Source organism: Micromys minutus, assembly GCF_963924665.1.
Source record: "Micromys minutus genome assembly, chromosome: 3".
Taxonomy (NCBI): domain Eukaryota; kingdom Metazoa; phylum Chordata; class Mammalia; order Rodentia; family Muridae; genus Micromys; species Micromys minutus.
Genome location: NC_137972.1, coordinates 24,178,158 through 24,197,998, shown reverse-complemented (window position 1 = coordinate 24,197,998; position 19,841 = coordinate 24,178,158). Strand labels below are relative to the sequence as shown.

General features: G+C 39.8%; 1 protein-coding gene across 1 annotated transcript; it reads left to right on the top strand.

Annotated features, from left to right (window-relative positions):
- Positions 1-6,736: 6,736 nt before the first annotated feature.
- LOC308418853 (C-type lectin domain family 4 member A-like) lies at positions 6,737-19,018 on the top strand (the record flags this gene model as incomplete). The annotated part of the gene is made up of 6 exons (XM_080914410.1): positions 6,737-6,818; positions 9,009-9,125; positions 12,038-12,139; positions 15,269-15,420; positions 16,589-16,704; positions 18,696-19,018. 6 exons carry the CDS (start codon positions 6,737-6,739, stop codon positions 18,841-18,843), a joined length of 717 nt encoding a protein of 238 aa, XP_080770536.1. The 3' UTR covers positions 18,844-19,018.
- Between the last annotated feature and the right edge of the window lie 823 nt (positions 19,019-19,841).

Sequence of the window (19,841 nt, the reverse complement as noted above, 5' to 3'; positions counted from 1 at the left end):
TGTAGCATGATTATTTTTCAATTAATAGCTAATATCCATAAGTCAGTACATACCATGTTTGTTTTTGTGGGTCTGGGTTACCCATTCAGGATGATTTTTTTTCTAGTTCACTTCATTTACCTGAAATTTTCATATTGTCTTAAATAAAATAACTGAGTAATACTCTATTGTGTAAATGAACCACATTAAAAAAATCCATTCTTCAGTTGAGTGACATCTAGGTTGTTTCCAATTTCTGGCTATTACGAATAAAGCTGCTATGAACATAGATGGGTTAGTGTCCTTGTGGTTGGATGGAGTATATGCCCCAGAGTTATATTGCTGAATCTTGAGGTAGATCACTTCCTAATTTTCTAAGGAACTGCCATATTGATTTTCATAGTGGCTATACAAGTTTGTATTCCCACTAGCAATAGAGCATAGTTACCCTTGTTCCACATCCTCACCAGTATGAACTGTCACCCATGTCTTTGATCTTAGCCATTCTGACAGTTATAAGATGGAATCTCAAAGTAGTTTTGATTTACATTTCCCTGATGGTTAAGAGTGTTGAAAATTTATTTAAGTGTCAGTTATGAGAGATTCCTCTGTTGATAATTTTCTATTTTAACCCATGTTTTAATTGGGTTGTTTGGCTTATTGATGCCTAGTTTCTTGAGTTTTTTTAAAATACAGTTTGGGTATTAGCCCATTATCAGATGTGGAGTTAGTGAAAATCTTTTCTCATTCTGCAAACTGCCATTTTGGCCTGTTGATGGTGTCCTTTGCCTTACAGAAAAATTTCAGTTTTATGGTTCCATTGATTAGTTGTTGATCTTAGTGTCTGCACTATTCATTTTTCTGTTCAGGAAGTTGTGTCCTGTACCAGTGCATTTAAAGCTAGCTATTTTTAACTCTCAGCTCTTAGGTATCCTTTCTTCTTCTTTTTTTTCTAGAGCTTTTAGGAGTGCTGTTAAGTCATTAGTATGAAATCTCACTAGTTTCTTTATGTAGGCACCTAGTGCTATGAACTTTCCTCTTAGCACTACCACAAGTCTGGGTATGTTGTACATTCATTGTCACTAAATTCTGGTATGTCTTTAATTTTTTTACTTTGTTCCTTGACCAAGTGGCCATTCAATAGAGAGTTTTTCAGGGTCTATGAGATTGTAGGCTTTCTGTTGTTACTGTTGTTGAAGTCTAGCTTTAATCCATGGTGGTCTGATAAGATGCCAGGGGTTATTTCCATTTTCATCTATCTTTTGAGGCTTGCTTTGTGACTAACTATATGGTCAATTTTTAAGACATTCTCATGAGATGCTGAGAAGAAGGTATATTCTTTTGTCGTTGGGTGGAATGTTCTGTAGCTATCTATTAGGTCCATTTGATTCATAGCCTCAGTTAGTTTCATTATTTCTCTGTTTAGTTTCTGTCTGAATGACCTGTTCATTAGTGAGAGTAGGGTGTAGAAATCTCCCACTACTATTAATGTATGGGTTTGATGTGCAATTTAAGCTTTACTGATTTAAAAAACAAAACAAAACAAAAAACTAATGTAGGCACCCTTGCATTTGGGCAGAATTGAGATGTCATTTTGGTAAATTTTTGTTTTAATGAGTATGAAGTGTTTTTCCCCATCTCTTTTGATTAATTTTGGTTGAAAGTCTATTTTATTAGATGTTAGAGTGGCTTCTCCATTTTGCTTCTTGGGTTCATTTGTTTGGAAAATCTTTTCCCAATCTTTTACCTTGAGGTAATGTCTATCTTTGTTGGTGAGGTGTGTTTTTGTGCTTCAGCTATGTTGGAATATTTGGGGCTTGTTGTATGTAGTAGGATAGCTAGGCTATGGTGGTGATGTATTTTTATTGTTGATTGGCTTCTAGGTTTGGGGTGATTATAGGTCCAGGTGCTGATTTCTGGGATTATCTTTGTTGAATGTATGTTCCCCCCCTTTAGTTTTTGTTTTCTCTCTGGTCTTCTGGCTGGAAGGGCTTATGGTTGAGTAGAGAGTCTCCAATGGAGTTGAGGACTATAATTTTGATGGCCAGGGTAGCCTTCATTGAACAGTGTGTTTCTGCCTGAGTGGAAAGCTGGAACAAGACAGGGAGAATGGGAGAAATGATTCTCCCATTCCCACTCCCCATCCCATTGCTTCTGTGAAGATGCTCCCACTCCTACCTCAACTTGATGTGCTGGGGATTGGGAGTAGGGTAGGGGATTGAACCCGTGGGGTGCATCTTTTTCTTCTAGGAGAAGGGGAGGGGGAATTAGGAGTATAAAGGTAGGACTGAGAGGAGAGGAGGTAGGGGGTGCAATCAGGATGTAAAGTGAGCAAATAAATTATTTAAGGAAAAATATTGGCTGAATATACTAATTCCTTTGTTATGTCTTTCAGCCCTGACTTATTGTGTTCTGTTTTACTAGAGTCTTTCCATTGAGCTTTTGACTTGACTTACTGAAGTTTTTATTTCCAACTTACAAGGGATCTCATAGGAGGGGAATAAAGAGTGTAGTGGTAAATCTGGCCAATATAGTTGCGCAGCTTGTGTTCCTAATTACTGAATTGTGTTTTCACTGAATGGGTTTATTTGGTTGAACAGGATATTGCAACAAATTGGTGCCCAATGTGGGGCACAAATTTATGACCTTGGGATTAAACATCCTGTGCTCTACCAACTAGTCAGGGAATGTTATCAAAGGCAGTTACAGACTGTCCAAGCTGTACATAAACAAGATACAACAGAGGATGAAAATTTAGCTCTAACCCAAGGAGCTGGTAAGACACCAACAGCCTTGCCACTAAGGTGGTTGACTGACCAACTTATTTGGATTAATCAGCGGTCTATGGCAAAAGAAAAATTACAGGAATTAGAACAGCTAGTCCAGAAGCAACTGGAGCCTCAGCATATAAGAGTCTAACAGCCCTTGGAATTCTGCAATATTTGTCATTAAAAAATAATCAGGCAAATGGAGGGTGTTGACAAATCTCAGAGCGTTTAATAAGATTATTCAACCAATGGGTTCCCTGCAGCCTGGGATTCCACTGCCTTCCTTGTTACCTAAAGAATTGCCTATCATAGTGATTGCCCTGTAAGATTGTTTTTTCACAATTCCTTTACGTGAATGCGATAGAGAAAGGTTTGCTTTTTCAATACCTAACTTCAATAGAGATCATCCAGCAAAAAGATATCAATGGAACGTTCTGCCACAAGGAATGTTAAATAGCCCTACCTTGTGTCAATATTGTGTACAACAGTCATTAGAAATGATTCACAACTTCCCCAATCTATTATTTATTATTATATGGATGATATATTATTGGCTGATTCAGATATAAATATCCTAAAAAGAATGCTTGATGAAGTAAAAAAAAAAATCTCGCCTTGTTGGGAATTGCAGATTGCCCCTGAAAAAAGACTAAGAGGGATTCTATTAATTATCTAGGGTATCAAATGAGTCTGCAAAAGGTTAGGTCACAAATGGTGCAAATCAGAAAAAAAAAAAAAAAACAATTAAGGACTCTTAATAATTTTCAGAAACTACTGAGAGATATTAACTGGCTGAGGCCTGTGATTGGCTTGGCCACTCAAGAGCTAAGAAATTCATTTTAAACTTTGTGAGGTGATAAAGTTTTAAATAGCTCAAAGAAACGATCGGCTGAGGCTGAGAAAGAGTTAGCTTTGGTAGAAAGGAAATTGCAGGACGTGCATCTAAATTGTATTGATCCAAAAATGGCCTGCATCTTAGTCATTTTACCTTCTACCCATGCTCCTATAAGAATTCTTATGCAGAGGGAAGACTATATCTTAGAATGAATATTTTTAGCACATAAACAGAGTAAAAAACTGAAAACCCACATTTACTAAGAGGTAAAATGCAACTTCGCCAATTAGTCAAAATGGATCCTGCTGAAATTCTTTTTCAGTAAAAAGTGGTACCTTTTACTAATGCAGAAATTGTCTCCTTATGGGCACAAGATGAACACTGGAAAAAAGCTTGCAGTAATTTCTTGGGAGAGATTATCAACAGATACCCTAAAAACAAGTGACTTCAGTTCATATAAATAACTAATCGATCAAGACCGGCAATCCACCTGCCCACAGATCACTGGGAACTCAGAAAAGCTGCAGGAGCGCCCTCCATCCTAAGTGGAAAGGTGAGTCAACTTATTCTGTGTACTGTCTGCCCTGGGAGAAGCCACCCTGAACTCCTGAAGTGCAGGCTGCTGATTTGCCTGGGCGCCCACACTTCTAGCCCAAGGCCAGACCTAGCCTAGCTGCATTAGTACTGGGCCCTACCATCTGAACTCACAGCCTACCAAGAGAAATGAACACCCAGGAAAAAATCTTCCTCTGAAGACCACAGGCCCACAGACCCACAAGAGAGAAAAGCACCAGCAAGAGACAACAAGATTACCTAGCATCACCTATAACAAGATGAAAAGAGGCAAGCACAAGACTCTAAGGAACAGAAACCAAGACAACCTGGAAACATCAGAAACCAGTTCTCCCACCTCGGCAAATAGGGGATATCCCAACTCACCAGAAAAACAAGATTTAGACTTAAAATCATACTTCATGATGATGATGGAGATCTTTGAGAAGTGCATAAATAACACACTTAAAGAAATATAGGAGAGCCAGGAGAACATATGCTGAAACAAGTTGAAACCCTTAAAGGGAAAACACAGAAATGACAAAGATCACTTAAAGAGCTACAGAAAAGCACAAACACACAGGTGAAGGAACTGAAAACAGAAACAGAAACAATGAAGAAATCATAAAAGGAGAAAACCCTGAAGTTAGAAAACCTAGGAAAGACATCCAGAGTCATAGATCACCAAAAGAATACAAGAGATGGAGGAGTGAATCTCAGGAGCAAAAGATACCATAGAAATCATTGACACAACAGTGAGAGAAATGCAAAAATAAAAAATTCTAACCCAAAAAATTTAGGAAATCCAGAACACAATGAGAAGACCAAACCAAAGAATAATGGGGTAGAAGAAAGTGATAACTCCCAATGGAAAGGCCCAGTGAATATCTTCAACAAAATTATAGAAGAAAACTTCCATAACCTAAAAAAAGAAATGACTATGAACATACAAGAAGCCTACAGAAACCCAAATAGACTGGAATGAAAAAAATTCTTCCTGACACATAATAGTCAAGAAAACAAATGCTAAAAACAAACAAACAAACAAACAAACAAAAAAAGAATACTAAAATCAGTAACAGAAAAAGGACAGGTGACATAAAAAGACAGACTGATCATCATTACATCAGACTTTTCAACAGAGACTGTGAAAGGTAGAAGGTCCTGGAATGACATCATAGAGACCCTAAGGTTCCTATGGGTTGGAACTTGTGTTCCAAGATATTTCAGGACAAAAACAAATTTACACAATATCTGTTCACAAATCCAGCCCTACAAAAAAAATTATAGAAAACTCTGCCAAAAAGAGGAAAACTTCACCCTAGGAAAATCAAGAAACGAATCCTCTTTCGACAAACACCAAAAAAGAAAAGCACACAAACAAAACTCTATCCCCAACAACAAAAATAGCAGGGAACAATCATCACTATTCTTTCATATCCCTTAACATCAATGGACTCAATTCTCCAATAAAAAGACATAGACTATCAGACTGGATAGGTAAACAGGATCCAGCATTTTGCTGCATACAGGAAACTCATCTCAGCAACAAAGACAGGCAATACTTCAGAATAAAAGGTTGGGAAAAAACTTCCAAGCAAATTGTCCCAAGAAACAAGTTGCAGTAGCCATCCTAATATTGAATAAAATAGATTTCAAGCAAAAGTCAACAAAAAAGACAAGAAAGGACACCTTTTACTCACCAATGGGAAAAAAAAAATCTATCAAGATGAACTCTCAATCCTGAACAACTGTGCGCCAAATACAAGGGCACCCACATTCATAAAAGAAACACTACTAAAGCTCAGAGCATTTATTACAACACACAATAATGGTGGGGGACTTCAACACCCCACTCTCATCAATGGACAGATCATGGATGCAGAAACTGAACAGAGACACAGCGAAACCAACAGAAGTTATGAACAATGTCCCAAGGAATAATCTGGAGAAAGCAGAAGATCCACCAGAAGAGACGGGTACTTGATATAGCAGAAGAGAATGTCTAGAACCATCCCAGGGCTTCGGCTTGGATTTTAGGTCTACACTCCCAAAGAAGACAGATCGCAGGCTTCGGGAGCCCAAGAGATTTAGGTGGTACATTTCTATAGAGCCAGGAAGGTGCCAAGGTTTAGGAGCCTTTTAGAATGTGATGCTCAGAACTAGTTTGGCTAAAGTGAATGTTGGCTGCAGAAATCGCATTTGCGTGTGCAAGTGCCTGAACTCTGTTGCGGAGTGTTGAGAGCACGGGTTTCAGAGCAGACTTCTTTAATGCCTGGTTCCTCTTTTTCCTTCCCTTCCTATTTCTTCCGCTCCCTGTTCAGGCCACTTTTCACAGCATTTGCATATCCATACCGAATTCGTTTGAAGCTTGCCATTCTTTTCTTTTCTTTTTCTTCTGGTTGTGGGAATCGGACCTCTGAGGTCCAGAGAGTTCCACCCTGTGGTTTTATATTTTCATGCCCTACTCAGAGGTACATGCCCATTTAGTGCCTCTGATCTTCTTGATGCTGGATTAATCCTCACCATACTTACTTCTTGTTTATATAAAATATATTAAGACTGACACAGGCTTTCTGAAGAAAGCAGGACTCTCCTCAACATGGCGTTACCAAACATTTATACGGAAGTGAGCTTCAAAAATCAACCTGTTTCCTCAAGCACCGTCTCAGACTCAACTTCAGGTAAACCTCCCCTCACCTCCAGAACAATACAATCTCATTTGTTGGCGGGCTAAGCTAACAGTGAGGTGAAAGAAGGTGTTTACGAGCAAGGCCTGGGAATGTTGGTATTGGCTGTCTGAGAGGCTGTAGTCTGAGACAGGAGACAGGTTGGATTGTCTGCAAAATAGCTTTGAAGGGCTTGTTGCTTTGAAAGACTTGTTGCCTTGTACTGGGCAAAGAAATGAGTTTAGGATGCTGTCCTTGGAGAAAGTCAGAGTTCTACTGCATACTTTATGTTATCTATTACTTGGTTTTCTGTTTATTTAGCAGCATGTCATACTTTAAGATATTAGTTTGCATTTGGGGAACATGTCATTTTATCTTGAAGGGGGGTTTGAGTGTCCGTTTCTCCACCCCTCCTGGGGACAGGAAGCAGGACCTCACACTTGTTGAATGCAAACTCTATTACTCGGGATTCAAGGGTTTGTACTGTTCATGAGAGAATTTTATTTTTTTTAAACAATTTTTTTTAGCTAACGTGTAGACCAACCATTTGATTCAGTATGGCATTGTATACAAACACCTTTATCCCATGTGCATATCTCTAACCCCACCCCATCCTCTTATCCTACTCTCTAGACCTTTTCCTTTTCTGAAATATTCCTCCCTTCTGCTTTCATGACACATCTATTTCACACACACACACACACACACACACACACACACACACAGATATGCATACACACATACACATAAATGCATACACACATACATGCACACACATATGCATACACACACACACACACACACACACACACACACACAGCTAAATTCACCAAGTGTGGAAGCAGCTGTGACATCTGCCTCCCCCTCCCCCCACCCTCTTGTTGTTTCTCCCTCTTTTTTATTCTTCTTCTCCCCTCAGTTCCCGTCAACCCAGAAAATATTTTTAAATGAAGAGATAGCTAAAAAGATGACCTAAACATGTGAAGTACGCTTATACAGACTTGGCTGTTTTTGCACGCTTCTCAGTAATACTGAAGGCAGTTTGGGAGACTATTTCAATACACAACAAAGTACTATGTAGCCATAATAAGATATATTAAAGAAGGAAATATGGTGACAGAATAATATCCTTATAAATAACAGAGCTGGAATAAGTGATTGTGATATGTCAGCCATACAGGGAAATATTGTACAGCTTAAAACTTACATACATGGAAATATACATTCATGTGTGTACAGCTTAAAACTTCATAAAAGGACACACACACACCCAGTCACACAAACATGTCTCTCAAATATCAATATTAGTCACTGTCAGTGATAGAAAGTTGTGCCTTCAAGTTTATCCAATGAACATCACTATTTCTCTCCTATCCTGTTTTATTTTAGTTTTTTTACTTTTTCACTTCACATCCTGCTCACTATCCACCTCCCAGTCACTCCCTCCCACAATCCTTCCCCTATACCCCTTCACTTCTTCTTTATGTGGGTGGGAACCCCTAGGTATCCTCTGTCCCATCTTGGCATGTCAAGTCTCTGTGAGGATAAGAGCTTCCTTTCTCACTGAGGCCATACAAGTCAGCCCAGCAAGAAGAACACATGCCACATTCGGCATCAGCTTTGGAACAGCCCTGCTCCATTTGTTCAGGACCACATGAAGGCTAAGCTGCCCATCTGCTACATATGTGCAGGGAGGCCTAGGTTCAGCCCGTGTATGTTCTTGGGTTGGTGTTTCAGATTCTGAGAGCCCCAAGGGTCCAGGTTAGTTAACTCTGTTGGGCTTCCTGTGGAGTTCTTATTCCTTTTGGGGCTCACAATTCTCCCTCCTATTCTTCCATAAGAGTCCTCAAGCTTATTGGCTAAAATATCCAAATATTTAAATAAAACAAAATAAAAGAAAATTCTCTCAGAAATAGTACAGACCCTTGTAACTTTAGGAACAGAGTTTGCATTCAGCTAGTGTGAGGTTCTGCTTCCTGTCCCCAGGATGGGTGGAAAAAGGGACACTCAAACTTTCCTTCAAGATGAAATTATCCCCCAAAATACAAGCTAATTTCTTCAAGTTGTGATATATCATCAAGTAAGTAGAACACTGAGTACAGTACAAGACTCTGCACTATTAATGTATTATGTTAGAAAAGGGAGAAGATGAGGAAGATAAAATGGTAGAATTCATTACTGATTTACTTTATATGTTTCCTTTAGCTCTCCCAAAGAAGACCACCATTCACAAAAGTAATAATCCTGGCTTTCCCACGCTGATTCTTGCCTTGTTGATATTTTTTCTGCTGTTGGCAATCTTATTCTCTGTTGTTCTGATCAGTAAGTATGTCAATGGAGTACGTAGCAATGTCTGTCTCTTACAAAGAAAGACATCCATTAGAACTATGTAATTATCAGGGTGGGATTTTAAAATTAATTACAGAATGACTTTTCTGTAGAAGTCATTCATTCTCACTAGAGAAGCGTGTGTGTATTTGTTGGAGTCACAAAGTGACATACTGGGGCATCTACACTGGCTTCTAGTACTGAGGATGAAGCTGTGTCTCCTTGGCAGCATTTAGAAGCTAGCCCCATTGGACGCACAGATGTTCATTTTTGGAATAAGGAGGGAATGAGAAGACATGGACCAGGCTATTTCTGGGACAGCACTTCTAATTATTTCATTTCTGCTCCAGACTATGTGAGATCTAATCAAATTTAACAAATTTCTATGTAAGGTTAGCTCTCAGAATTTATTACAAAATTTAAAGGTAAGTCCAGGCACGGTGGCACATACTTTTAATTTAATCTCAGTACCCAGGAGTCAGAAACAGGTCGAACTCTGTAGTTTTAGGCCAGCTTAGGGCTAGATGGTGGCAACTTGTCTTATCTTTCTCTTCAATAATTAGTAATATTCATCTGTGTGCTGGACAGTGTGTGAGAGGGCCTAGAGAGAACAATAACCCTGTTTTTTAGAGAGTGGACATCTGCAAGATTGTATAGGAAGTGATGTGCAGGTAGGTGTGAACACAGGGGGCTGCGTTGGAGGAGGTGATACCTAGACCTGTGTGGGCCAGCGGTGTCCCAGAAGTAGAAGAGCTGGATAGGTATGAGAAAGAGTAAGATAGCTCGTCTGGAATATACAACGCCAAGTGAAGAGGCAATGAGGTCATAGGCGGTGGATACAAATAGGACTCAGGATGGAAAAAGTGCTGTGTTAGCATTAAAAAAAAAAGGTCTGGGCTGGGCATGGTGTTGCATGTCTATCATCTTAGCACTTGGGAAACTGAGGCAGGAGGTTTGCAAATTCCAGGCCAGCCTTGGCTACATAGCATGTTCAAGACCAGCCTGGCTATGTTGTAAGACTCTGCCCTCAAAACAAAAAAGGGTTGGCATTTTTCCGCTAGACATTTTTTTCTTTTTTTTTTTTGCAAGCATCTTTTGCTTCTTAACAATCATCTCGGAAGTTGTATTGGTTAAGACTGCTGTTTGCTTGTTTCATGCTTCTGTGGCTTGGCAGATTATATTGATATCAGCTAGGAGGATCCTGAAGCCCTTGGAGCTCAGCCATCCATATGCCTGTGCTCAGCCACATGCAGCATAGCTCTCAAGGAAGAGAGGCCGTCACGTGGAATAGCAGGAGCAATATGGCCACAATTCTCTCATTCATCAGGATAGCCCACCTTTGTTCATTGAACAACTCAGAGCACGAGATGGAGTCCGTCATGCCTCTCAAAGTCTCAACTTGGAACTAGCCAGAGTTCTGTTTGAATGGGTGAATGGCAAGATGAAGCATGGATATAGGGCTGTTACAAATTGTTAGAATTTTTATCGTGTGTCACAGTCAGGTGGAACCATTGACGAATTTTAGGCAGGAAATTGAAACAGTCAAATTAGACCTGAAGAAGTGTGTTGTCAGACTGGCTTGTCAACCGAATAAACTCGAGGTCAAGAGAAAAGCTAGAAAGCAAACCCAACACCCAGCAGAGGCTCACCCAAGGGTAGTGTCTGTGAAGGGTGGTAAAGGAGATAGAGCCCAGGAGGAAGGGGCTTGATGAACATCAAGATCCGGGGCTGAAGGAACCTGGGAAGTGAAGCCACTCCAACACCCGGACTTGGCAGGCTTGGCTGTGATGGAGGCATTCATGAAGGTGGACAGAACAGGGTGAAAATAGCAGATACTGATTTGGGGTTTAGTGCGTAGAGTCTATCCTCACTGTCATGCTCAGTGAGCACATACTTATCTGCATGTCAGGAGGGAAGATCGGAGGCTTTCCAGTCCTTCACATTCAGGCGGCAGGTGAAGCCATGGCAACTTGCCCATCACTTGGAAAAAGGGTTTAGTATGAGAAGGAAGAATAGTGACTGGGGCGGGGGAGGAGTGTTGCATTTCTAAAGGGGTGGGTGGAGGGAGAGGAGATCATGAAGGACAGTAAGAAGGTGAGGCCAAACAGCAGTGTCCTGTGAGCTGAGAAGGAAGAAACTGCTCAAGTCCAAGAGCAAGGCAGGCAGTAAGTGCCCTGGATGCTATTGATAATCTATTTCCGTGACACTTCATAGCTCAGACTGGATTTGAACATGTTACATAGTCCAAGGTGGCCTGGATTTGGCAATCCTCCTGTCTCCACCTCCTCAGGTTTTGGATTATAGGTAGGAACCATCCTGTAAAGATGGTTTCAGTGAAATAGAAGAAAAAAGCCAGGATGTGGTGGGTCAAGGAGTACATAGGACATAATGGGAAAGAGAAAAGCCCCCAGTTCTAAAGGGATACATTAGTTAGTGAAAAAACAAACAATGTAAAACAAACGTGTTCAAAATGTGTTCACAAATCACAGACACATGTATTTCCTTTTTTATTTTTAAAATATATTCTGTTAATTGAGGACTTCATACAATGTATTTGGATCATATTCACCCACACTCTTTCCCCCAATTCCTCCCAGATGCACCCCTCCCCCAGTTCCCTATCTGCCCAATTTGTATCTATGACTGAGTTTTAAATTGGGATTAACGTGACAGTCTTGCTTCTTTGACTAAGAACCAGGTGTGAGGGCTCATGCATCCTGGTTCTCTGGACGGGGAAGCAGGAAATTTGTGAGACTAGTCTGAGCCACACAGCTAGACACTGCCATAAACAAACAAACAAACAAAAAGCTGGGGCAGGTGGGGGTGGCAGGGAGAAGAAATTAGTAAAGAGTAAAATTATAATGTTACCAGGAAAATGAGTATTTTTTATTCTTTTTTCCCCCCAGTTTTGTTTCAAATGTATTCTGATCTTCTTGAAGAAAAAAATACTCTAAGACAGCTGAATCATGTAAAATTGAATTGTATAAAAAACCACTCGTCTGTGGAAGGTAAAACTTAATGTGTCTGGAATCTATTTGTCAGATATTGAGTGTAAGCACCCTACACAACATTTCCAGGACAGCATACTAAGAAGTGGATTTTTAGCCATTAGACCCAGCAACACAATGTTTTCAATTCTCACGCATATGAGATTCGTCTTTTCTACCCAGTACCTTACTTAGTGGTATCTACAGGTACCTGAGGACATTTATTTTGTATAAATTCGATACACATCTTGTTGTTCCTTCTGCCCCTTTGACATTTCACTTTTGACAATTTGTTTCCTTCCTTCTGGGATTTAAAAAGGCTCTTTCCTAGACTCAGGATGGATAGACTCTGTTCTCAACCCCCTCTCAGCTATTACCCTGTGTAGCCCTGTGGATCCTTTTATTAAAGAACAGTGTATTACAAGTTTTGACATCCCATATTTTCATTTTTGAGATAGAGTCCCATGCAGCCTAGGCTGGTCTCAAACATACTATGTAGCTGAAGCTGGCATTAAACTTTGGATCCTCCTGCCTCCACCTCCCTAGTGCCATGATTACAAGTGTTCATGATCACATTTGGTTTTATGATGTGCTGTGCATGGAATTCAGGGCTTCTGGCTCATTAGGTGAGTGCCCTAACTGAGCTATATCCCCATCCCAGTTAAAGAGGTTTTAAAAATTTACCTTGATGTTTTATATACAGTTATTTAGAAGTGTATTCATGAGTTCTAAGATTTTTTTCCTGTTTTATCTTACGTATTGGCTTATGAATTATTTTTAGCTTGTTGGGAAATGCCCTTTTACATTCTTCCTGTTTTTCTCTGCCTCAGAGAGTCTCATTTCTCTTTTCCAATTGTCAGTTTACACGTCTCATATCTTGGTCCTGTGATATCTGCTATATACACATATGAGGTCATGATAGGAGGGTGTGGTTCTTTTTATTGGTGTATTTTATTTTTGTTGGCATTTTAAAAATTATTTTATTTGACAACTCATTGATTTATTTGTCCTCTCCATTCTGTGCCATCTGTTGTAGATGGAAAAGGTTATTGCATTTTTAAATACAGATCTTTAAAACATTTATTTATGTATTTATATCCCATATACTGCCCCTCCCAAGCCACCCCTCCTAAGGTTCCTTCTCCCATCCTCCTCCACCTCTGAGAAGGTGGCTCCCCCTACCTGAGTATCCTCCAACACTGCTAGATCAAGTATCTACAGAATTAGGGGCACCCATTGCATTATTTAAGTAAAAATTCCATTTTGATTCTTACTGACATCTGCATCTTTTCTGGCCTTCTTCCCCCCCCCCAAGATGTCTGTATCTTCCATTGAAGCACTTAAAGCTATTTTTAAAATTTTTTTGAGACTATAATACAATTACATAATTTCCATCCCTCCAAACCCTCCTATATATCCTTCTGTGCCTTTTCAAATTAATGGCCTCTTTTTAAAAAATTATTTTTGTTGTTACAGATGTAATGGTTACATGTATACCATCTATCTATTATCTGTTTAATCTATCTGTATATATGTATATATATTCCCAAAGGCTCTCCTTTAAGTACAACCTGCTCATTATGTATAATGTTAATTGTATACTTGTTTTCAGGGCTGTCCATTTGGTATGAGAGAACCAGTGGGTGTGCTCTTCCCTGCGGAAGATGTTTCTCCCACTCTTAGTATTCCTTAGTTGCCTACAGTTCTTTGTGTGAGGTTGAGGCCTTGTAGACTCCCTGCCTCATCCCCATTCATGTTAGCTCCTCTGTTGTTGTCCATGCTCAGCTCATGCTGGTGAGACTTTACAGGTGTTGTTTCTGACATTTCCAGGAGACACAATCTCATAGCAAACTCACTGCTCCTCTCAGCCTTACACTCTTTCCACCCTCTCTTGTTGAAAAGATCCCTGAGCCTGAGGTGCTGGAGTTGCTTTGTAGCTGTATCCCTTGGGAATGGGCTCCACAACTCCGAATTTCAATTGGTTGGGGCTTTCTGTCATGATCTGTTTGTGTTGCATAGAGAAGTTTTCTTGATAAGGGGGGGGGGGACTACATTTATCTGAGGGTGTAAGGATAAATATTTAGAAAGTAGTTAGGAATTATGCTGGCTTAATAAGATAATAGTCGTAGGCTCTTCTCCAAGATCTGTGACGATACTAGCCCTGGATAGTTAGATTTCTAGTACCAGGCACGATTTCCTTGTTGAGTGGATCTTAAGTCTAATTAGAGAGGTGTTGGTTACCACCAAGACATTCATGCTACCATTGCACCCCTCATAGGTTATCATGCTCACTGAAGAACTTCTATCATGGATGCATTAAAGCTTTTTCAGAAAATTCTAACGTTATTGTCATCTTTCTGGTTTAAAAAAGATTCTTTTATATTTTATACATATATAATGTTCTTTGATCAATGTTCCCCATTAGCTTCTTTTAATTTCCTGTGGTTTTTCACCAAAATTCTTCTTCATTCCAAATCCCCATCCCACTTTCTTTCTCTTACTTTCCTGTTTTTCTTTCTGTGAGCCACCCAGCAAGGTGGGGTGGGGTGGTTAATTACTTGATAAGGGCAATATACCAGTGGCCACACCACTGAGCAACATGACTTCCTCATTCTGCAACCTTTAGCTGCTGAGCTCTAGAAAGGGTAGGCAATGGGCTCAGTCTTGTGTGGTTCACAACCACTCTAAATTTCTAATGTGCAACGGCCATGTCATGTCCAGAAGTCAACACTCCTTCCCATCCTCTGGCCCTTACATTCTTTCCAATCCCTCTTCCATGGTGTTCCCAGAGTCTTGGAGGAGTGTTTATCTTGAAGGGAGGGGTGTTTATCTTGGAGGGAGGGGTGTTTATCTTGGAGGGAGGGTTGTTTATCTTGAAGAGAGGGTATTTATCTTGGAAGGAGGGGTGTTTATCTATCTTGGAGAGGTGTTTATCTTGGAGGGGTGTTTGTTTACTTTGGAGAGATGTTTACCTTGCTTCTTGCTATCTATTATTCTTTGGTTTTCTCTTAAGTTTGAAAACCTTCTGGCTCTTGACATGATGAGTTACTTTCTTCTGAGCCCTTGGTAGATTTTTGTATATATTGGTAAATTTTTGTATATTATTTAAATACCATGCTTTGTACTTACATCTCCTTCCTTCCAATAAAGACAAAGTCTGGAGCTGTTGTCCAAAGAATTGGAAGCCATTTGGTTCCCGCTGCTACTTCACTTCCAGTGACTCTGCATCCTGGAGTGAGAGTGAGGAGAAGTGCTCCTTCAGGGGTGCTCATCTGATGGTGATCCACAGCCAGGAAGAGCAGGTGCATCTTGAGAGAGACTGGGGTCTGGGCCGGCCATACTGTCTGCCTGTTTCTACTAAGAGGGAGTTATGTTGATGTGGGTGTTGGTGCTGTGGCAGAAGGCTTTGCAGCAGATGAACAGAAATGGTTGCTTTAGCATTTGCCTTCTACACCTTGGCTCCACTTCAGTGGAATTAAACAACCCTACAGGATTGTGCTATCATAAAGGTTCAATCCATGAGGGTTAAAAGATAACATGTTCTGCCTGAAATATCAGTTTGTGATTTTGATATGAAAATGTTTCACCATTAACTGCTGACCAGAATGGCTTATGAAGCTGAATAGGAAGTAAACTTAAGTTCTGGAAAGCCAGTCAGGAATGAGATTAAAGAATCTTTAAAGCTATAAAAACAAACAAACAAACAAACAAACAAACAGATGACGTCTGCAACTTTTCTCCCAGGCACAGCTTTGAGGAATGCCAACTCTTAGTGAAGAAAGGAAGTGAAGCTCAGCTAGTAATTCTTTCGGGTTGAGGATAGAGATTGTTTCATATGTAATGTGAGTGGGACTCTTTAAGTGACAAATTTTACATACTGTCCTTTTTATATTTGTGTAATCATAAAGAACTCAGATGCAATATTATCCTATACTTGTAAAAATATACATGCATCATATATTAATATAGATCTAAAGAACATGTTTAAAACCACTGACATGCTAGCAGCTCTTATTTGCTCATTCTACATTGTAAATCTTCACCAACACCTTGTTATCTTCACACATTTCTATAACTGAAAGAATAATCAAGGAAGAAGGTATTTTACTGTTTGATACATAGATGTATAGAATATTTGATCAAGCCCCCACAACTTCCTTTCCTTCCAACTTGTACCCTATGCCCAACCTCTATTCCCACCTTTAAGAACACACTTTTAGTACACATTGTACTCTTTTATTATTTTAAATCCACGGAGTCCACTTCATGTTACCAGTATGTATATGAATGTAGGGCCATCTTTGGGAACATGGATGGCCTATCAGAGGGCTGCATCTTTAAAGCCAACTCTCTCCCAGTAAGACATCAATTTCCAATAGCTCAACAACATCAATCAATCAATCAATCAACCAATCAATCAAACTCACTCACCAATCTACTCAATCCAAGCTGAGTTTTTTTTTCCTTTAGGATTTCATCACCAATACTCTGAACCCTCGTGCTGCTTATTATGTGGGACTGTCAGATCCAGAGGGCCTTGGAAAATGGCAGTGGGTTGATCAGACACCGTACAATCAAAATGCCACGTAAGTCTAGAGCTGAGGAATCCTGAACCCTGTGTCATGAAGGGAAATTTAATGTGTTGGATTATAGGACTGAAATAGCTTACTCTTGTTTTAGTTGCTTTGTACTAGGCTCAATACTTTTATTATTGTTTTTATGTAAGTATGTATGTATGTATGTATGTATGCATGCATGCATTTTTTTTTGAGACAAGGTTTCTCTGTGTAACCCTGGCTGCCCTGGATCTCACTCTGTAGAATGGGATAGCCTCAAACTCAGAGATCCTCCTACCTCTGTCTCCCAAGAGCTGGGATCAAAGGTGTGTGTCACTATAGCCTGGCTTGTTAATGTATTTGATCACATATTGTGAGGGAGACATTACCATGTCCTCTTTTAGAGAAAAGGACATTGAATTTGAAGCATCTCAGTAATTGATTCAGGGTACCCTCAGATTTAGGTAAATTTGTCTGTGCTCTTTCACTGTTTATATCTTGATAAAAATTTATGCTACAATCATAGTTGATTATTAAAAGGTGGTATTTCTCAAAAGCAAAGTATCCTTGGTTCTGATAAGCTTATACACACACACACACACACACACACACACACACACACACACACACATATATGCATATATATATATGCATATATATATATATTTTAAATTTACCTTTTAGTGTACTATTAGCGTGGTCTTCCTGTCTACTGAGTGAAATATATGGAGATAGTAACTGTAGTTCCAAATCTTAAGATAGGGTACTGAGAATATTAGAAATTAAATTCCTTGCTCAACGTATAATAAGTAGGAAATCTGTATATTAGTCCCTCAGGTTCTAAGTCATTCCACTTAAAAGGGCAGAAGCACAGAGTCTGAGGCAGCATGCATAGGACCTGCACAAGCTCAAGACAAAATCCCAGCCTGGAGGAGGGGAAGTGGGCACAAAGTCACACCCTAACCAAGAAGCTATTCCCAATTGATAGTTTCTGGAAGAAGGAAAATCATTCTTCTTCAATGGAGTGTTACTGGGTGTATCAATCACACTCTAGGGCATGCCCTATGCTCAGGAGTAGTTGCCAAAATAGACCCATGTTTTTGTTTTTGTTTTTAAAGAGAGAGAAAGAAAGTGAGATTGGGTGGGTAGGCAGTTTGAGGAGGATCTGGAAGAAGTTGGGGATGGTAAAGAGAATGATAAAAATATATTGTATTACTTTTTCAAATAATAAATAAAATGCTATTTTAAAAAAGGATCAAACAATTGGCTCATGGTACCAATGTAAAATATTTTTATCAGATAAGAAAGCCTTAGACAGGATGTAGGTCTTACCAAATGAAGGTAAGCCTTTGAGATGCTTGCTGGTGAATATGTAATAGTCATATAGATATAGTTGAGAATACTTGCAGCTAACCCTCAGACTGATCATGGGGATCCTAATGAAGGTGCTAGAGAAAGGACTGAAGGAGAAGAAAGGGTTTGCAATCTCATGAAAAGAACATTATCAAACCCTTCACCAGTCCTGTGGACGAAAACACCAACCATTGAGAGACCCATGACTATAGTTGCATATGTAGTAGAGAATAGCATTGTCTGGCAACAACGTGAGAAGAGACCTTTGGTCTAGTGAGGGTGTGTTTTCCTAGTATAGGGGAATGCCGAGGTACTGAGGTGGAAAGCATGATTGGGAGAGGGGGCACCTTCTGGAGACAAGTAGAGGGGGAGGGGGAGTAGGAACATGGGAAGGGGAGGAAGGGGATAACATTTAAAATGTAAATACAGATAATATCCAATAAAATAATTTAAACAATAAGGTGTGCTAATTGCCTGCTGTGGCCTCAGTTTTCAAGGGAAATGTCAGAGATTCAAGTGGAGGAGAAATGGCATGAGTAGCAGAGAAGTGACTTGGGGACACATGACCTTGATTTCTACAAGTTCACTCCCAGCTTTCAGCCTGCTAGTGCCTCTGTCCCCTTTCAAAGGATCATTGTGATAGTTACCATCATCCTTTTCTCTTTCAGATCCTGGCACTCAGACGAACCCAGTGGCAACAGGGAATTTTGTGCTGTGCTAAGTTATCATCCAAATGTTAAAGGATGGGGCTGGAGTGTCGCCCCTTGTAATGGTGATCATAGGTTAGTTTGTGAGATGAGGCAGCTCTACTTATAAATGAAGCATTCTCTACAGACATGTGATGTGATTGGAGAGGAAGCCATCATTACAGAGATAGCTAGGAAGTTCTTCATTTAGTCCTCTTAGGGATCAGACACGGACTTGGAATTGTAACAGCAAGCCCAACAATTAGACAGTTTTCTCCCCTCCCCCATCTCTCTGTGTGTTTTGTAGGTTTGTGATTTTGGAGACAATGTCTCACTATATAGCTCTGGTGGTTCCAGAACTCATTGTATTGACAAGTTTGGCCTTAAAATCACAGAGATCTTCTTGCCTTTGTTTCTCAAGTGCTGGAATTAAAGTCATGCACCACTACCACCCAGCTTCTTAGTAAATTCTTTATGTATAAGAGAAGTCTGCAGAATTTTAGGTAGGTAGGTAACTGATCCTTTAATTTATGAGAGCATCAGCTCACTTCTGCACATATCCCTTCATCTCCTCAAGCATCATACATCAAGCATTTTTCTCCATGCCAGATGCTGTGCTAGACATTCCTTAGTGCACACACAGAAAGCACATGTGTCTCCCTCAGAATGTCTGTCTGGCTGCAGAGGTTTTAGTCACTGATTGGATGAAGTGGTTCTGCTGTCTGTCTACTGTTTTGTCTTCCCTTTTTGGCTTTGTTGATGTAGAATTAACAAATAAACATTTGGATACTTAAGGTACCCAATATGATGATCTGATGTGCATATATACTAGGAAAGGATTACAGATTACTTAACACAGTTACTGACGGCAGTGGCCGTTTGTGTTTGTTTCCTAAGAGCACTTAAGGTCTTTTAAAACAAATTCATACATACACTATATCATTTACTGTTGTCACCGTGATCGATGCACATTGGATCTCCGAAACTTATCTTTGATCTGAATTGCTCAGTTTACTATCATAACCCTATTATTTCTCCCAACGCTCAGCTCCTTGAAAAGGCTATTGTATTTCCTCCCATGAAATTTACTTATAAAGATTCCACACGTACTTTATCCACACATGCCCA